The sequence below is a fragment of the Helianthus annuus genome, chromosome 10 (assembly GCF_002127325.2).
Source record: "Helianthus annuus cultivar XRQ/B chromosome 10, HanXRQr2.0-SUNRISE, whole genome shotgun sequence".
Classification (NCBI taxonomy): domain Eukaryota; kingdom Viridiplantae; phylum Streptophyta; class Magnoliopsida; order Asterales; family Asteraceae; genus Helianthus; species Helianthus annuus.
Window position 1 is genome coordinate 87,198,321 of NC_035442.2, and position 4,485 is coordinate 87,202,805.

At 35.9% G+C, this 4,485-nt stretch overlaps 1 protein-coding gene across 1 annotated transcript; it reads left to right on the forward strand.

The window, feature by feature from the left end:
* Window positions 1-1,299: 1,299 nt before the first annotated feature.
* LOC110884693 (12-oxophytodienoate reductase 2) lies at window positions 1,300-4,169 on the forward strand. The gene is made up of 5 exons (XM_022132415.2): window positions 1,300-1,488; window positions 1,591-1,731; window positions 2,479-2,609; window positions 3,164-3,340; window positions 3,427-4,169. Exons 1-5 carry the CDS (start codon window positions 1,409-1,411, stop codon window positions 4,017-4,019), a joined length of 1,122 nt encoding a protein of 373 aa, XP_021988107.1. The 5' UTR covers window positions 1,300-1,408; the 3' UTR covers window positions 4,020-4,169.
* The last annotated feature ends 316 nt before the right edge of the window (window positions 4,170-4,485 follow it).

Genomic DNA, 4,485 nt, shown 5'->3' on the forward strand with positions numbered 1-4,485 from the left:
TTCAAATGTTTTTAAATTTCTTTTCTTAATTGGAGTTTAAATTTTCTTAAATCCAGTTTAAATTTTTTTTTTTTAAATGGAGTTTAAGTATTTTGTGATCATTATTATTCCTGAGTCAAAACTTACTAAAATTAATTATTTACATGTAATTTAGTACTTGTTTACTTATCTTAAAAATAAAAGTTGGTCTCTATACAATTTAATTTGACACCTACACCTCCTATTCTTTAAATAAATTACACATTCAGTTCTAACTTTTGGTGATTGATAACTTTGACCCGTCAACCTTTCTTCTTAATAACTTGGCGTCTCATTTTATTTGAATTGCTTTTACGACTTTACACCGTAGCGTGTCACACATTAATATATTTTTTTTATCTATGCCTAAGTATGGTAATGTCTAAATAACTTTTACAATTTTGCATGGTTGTCTAAGTTACCATTACAATTTTACGCCGCAACGACGGAGACATTCTCTTTTTTATCTATGTCAAATGTAGTTAATATCACAAACATACCGTGTGTAACAATGTAAAAACGTGTAATTTCACGTGCGGGCATTACACGTTAATGTCATCATCGTACATTGTAACCGCAATACGTATATAGGTTACACTAAGGTAGATTGGATACGCCAAAACACGTGTTTTTCTATGATTAACACACCACATAACGTACCACCAACTATAAACAACTAAGGTGTCCTAGCCGTAACACGCGACGTATGGCAGTTTTAGCGTACCTGTCACTTTAAATTCGCGTTCAGTGGAAACGACTGACGTTTGACATAAACTTTTTCCTAAAACGAGTATAGTCAAATATAATACGTTTTTATCCTTATTTTGTGTACGAAAGTGAGTCGAGTCAAATATAATAGTTTTTCATTCAACGGTGACGTAATATTTTTCAAGTTGGATTAAATATACGGTATAAATTTGAGTTATTTTAACTTTCGATGCCGCCAATTCCTAGTTAAATAGAAAGAACAAAACTTTGGTGAATTTTGTGCAAAGAAACTAGAAATGAAAAGTTAAAAAATGGTTTTATTTCAAATTTAAAAATTAAAGCCTTTATGAGTTATCCATGGCATTATAGCCTAGTGGTATCTTATTGGTGGAATAAAGGTTATGACCATTAGGTCATGGGTTCGATTCCCACAAACCAGGTTTTCCGAGATCTAATCCAAATTTGCCGTTAAAAAAAAAAAAAAAAAAAAAAAAAGCCTTTATGAGTTGTCGGTCCCATTCACGAGGTGGATGGGTCCTGAAGTACTGAAATGTGAATTCTCTTCATTCGTCATGCTTACGGAACCAGGCGTCTATAAGAACCCACTTCATTGTTGGCTTGTTGCCTCTGTTCTCAAAATCACTCGGTTCAATCTTCGAATCAAGATCAAGAGGTTGTAAAAATGGCTTTCAAAGATGGGGAAGAAGCTAAAATCCCTCTTCTGACCCCCTACAAAATGGGAAATTTTGAACTTTCTCACAGGTGGTAATCTGTTCATTGATAACAATTTGCACATAAACTGTTCGATGAAATGCCAAACAGAGCATCCTTTTGAATTACTTAATTTGCTGATTTCTTATACAGAGTTGTGTTGGCACCGTTAACAAGGCAAAGGTCGTTCGGCAATGTCCCTCAGCCACACGCGATCTTGTATTATTCACAAAGAACAACCAAAGGCGGCTTTCTTATTTCTGAAGCCACTGGTGTTTCCAATACTGCTCAAGGGTAAGGATAAGTTTTTGTTTTTTTTTTTTTTTAATTTATTTTTTAACAGAAAACGATACTAAGATACCACAAATGAAAATCAGCTTCTAAAAATAAAATACGAGCAGTGATAGCAATCGAATTCGAACCCGATGGGTAAACCTGAAACCCAACACATTTGGGACAAGTTTAGGGTCGGTTAATCGGGTTTGAGAATAGTTTTTATTTATTTTTTTTTTTTTGCGGGTTTGGGATTTGGTGATACAACCGTTTACCTAACCCAATTACCCGATTGTATACCCGATATAATTTCTTTAATTTCATTAAATATGCATATAATATCCATTTTTTATACATATATAGGTATTTTATTCTGTATATATTGTAGTTATTTAATATAATTTTATAGGGATGATACTAAATGTAACCGATTAGTAATGTTACCCGATAGATAACCGATGGGTTTTGGGTCGGGTATATCCAACGGGTAAGCCTTTTAAATTAACGGGTTTACCCGAAACCCGCGGGTATATCTGATACCCGATAGGTATTTACCCACTAAAAAACCAACGTGTTTTGGGACGGGTTTAGGATAAGCTTATCTAACCGGGTTTGGGGTTGGGATTACCTAAACCCGACCCATTGCTATCCCTAAATACGAGAATAAAACATCAAAACCTTACGGTGGATAGGTGTATATATATACATCCATGACTAGTGGTCAATTGATTTGGGTTGTCAAGGTCTGTTTGTTTTGTAATGGTTAAGGTATCCGGAGACTCCAGGTATATGGACCAAAGAACAAGTAGAAGCTTGGAAACCTATTGTGGATGCTGTTCATGCAAAGGGAGGAATCTTTTTCTGTCAAATTTGGCATGTGGGAAGGGTTTCAAATACTGGTATACTCTTTGTTCTTCTGTCAAATTTTATAGCCTATTGTTATATTTTTATATACGGATTTAGAGCATATCAAAGCTGAGACGCCACCTCAGCGTTGTTTACTATCAGAGGAGACGTAACGATTCGAGATGGTCAATCTTCCAATAGACCCGTAAGTGAGTTAGACTCCAAGAACAAGATGAAAAAAAGACTACACGATTTGTTTCAATTTTCTGTTCATTCCTTAAGATGCCAAAACAATTACATATATAGTAGGGGTGTGCACGGTTAGGGTTATCCCATTATTGAGCATTGGATGCTTCCTCCATTCATCTCTCCTCTTGACGAGCTCCCCTAAGGGTCCTATTGATGTCGATCAATAGGTAACCAAAAACCATCAAAACTAATGAAAGTGAATGACAAATGATATAAACCCACAAAGGAAACCTACAAATCAAACAGTAAATAACAGAAAAAACCGTAGTTCGTTCCCAAAATCAATAAAGAATACCATTGTTACCAAAAAAATTGAAGATTTAATAATTATCTTTTCTAACATATGTTTTTGTATCAGGTTTTCAGCCAAACGGGCAGGCCCCAATATCTTCTACAAACAAAGGACTAATGAATCAAGTCCGAGCCAATGGCATTGATGTTGCAAGATTTTCACCTCCAAGGAAGCTAACCACTCAAGAGATTCCTCTGGTTGTTGATGATTTCCGACTTGCTGCAAGAAATGCTATTGAAGCTGGTAACAATTACTGCCTCATCATAAGTCTCTGATCAATGTCTACGATTCCTTAACAAAAGTTTAACTAATCAATATTTGAAATACAGGCTTTGATGGAGTTGAGATTCATGGGGCTCATGGCTATCTAATCGACCAGTTTATGAAAGACAGAGTAAATGATAGAACAGATGAGTATGGTGGTTCACTAGAGAACCGTTGCAGATTTGCTCTAGAAGTAGTTGAGGCTGTCGTGAAGGAGATCGGAGCAGATAAAGTTGGCATACGATTATCCCCATTTGCAGACTACATGCAGTCGGGTGACTCAAATCCAAAAGCTTTAGGTCTTTACATGGCTGAATCCTTGAACAAGTATAAAATTCTTTACTGTCATATGGTGGAGCCAAGGATGAAAAGTGTGGGTGAAAAGGTTGAGTGCCCTCATAGTCTTGTATCTATGAGGAAAGCATTTGAAGGGACTTTTATTTCGGCTGGCGGGTATGATATGGAAGATGGTAATAATGCTGTGGCTGATAACCGAACTGATCTGGTTGCTTATGGTCGTTTGTTTTTGGCTAATCCTGATTTGCCAAAAAGATTTGAGCTTAATGCTCCTCTTAACAACTACAACCGGGAAACGTTTTATACACCTGATCCAGTTCTTGGGTATACCGATTATCCGTTTTTGGAAACCACGGATTAAGACCGTTGGTGTGTAGTAGTAATTGAGCATTGTTTGTCTGACTCAATATCTGTAACATGTATTTGGTGATTACTCGTCTTAAAAGATCAATCAAATAAATGAGAAATGCACGTAGACTCTGTTATCATGAATGCAGCTTTGTTGTGATAAGTTAGCTTTGTGGTGATAAGTTGATTAAACAATCCAGTTATTGATGAAGAATATTTTGTCAACAAATTAGTTACTAAAAACATGGCGTGTTGCAGAATTTTGATCAAGTGAATACACCAAACAAGTAGCAAACTGTCGCTATAGAATGATATGTTTCAACAGTAGGGGAGTGCATGGGTCGGTTTAGGTCGGTTTTGACCAAAAATCATAACCATAACCGCGATATCAGTTATTGGATAACCATAACCGTAACCGATCGGTTATGGTGGTTATGGTTATTTGGTTTTGATGGTTATAGCGGGTCCGTTATGAATGG

Excerpts from the sequence above, each read along its gene's own strand:
- LOC110884693 (XM_022132415.2), top strand. The coding sequence starts at position 1,409 with ATGGCTTTCAAAGATGGGGAAGAAGCTAAAATCCCTCTTCTGACCCCC. Across the intron at positions 1,489-1,590 it reads AATTTTGAACTTTCTCACAG|AGTTGTGTTGGCACCGTTAA; the intron begins GTGGTAATCTGT and ends TTTCTTATACAG. Across the intron at positions 3,341-3,426 it reads AAGAAATGCTATTGAAGCTG|GCTTTGATGGAGTTGAGATT; the intron begins GTAACAATTACT and ends TTTGAAATACAG.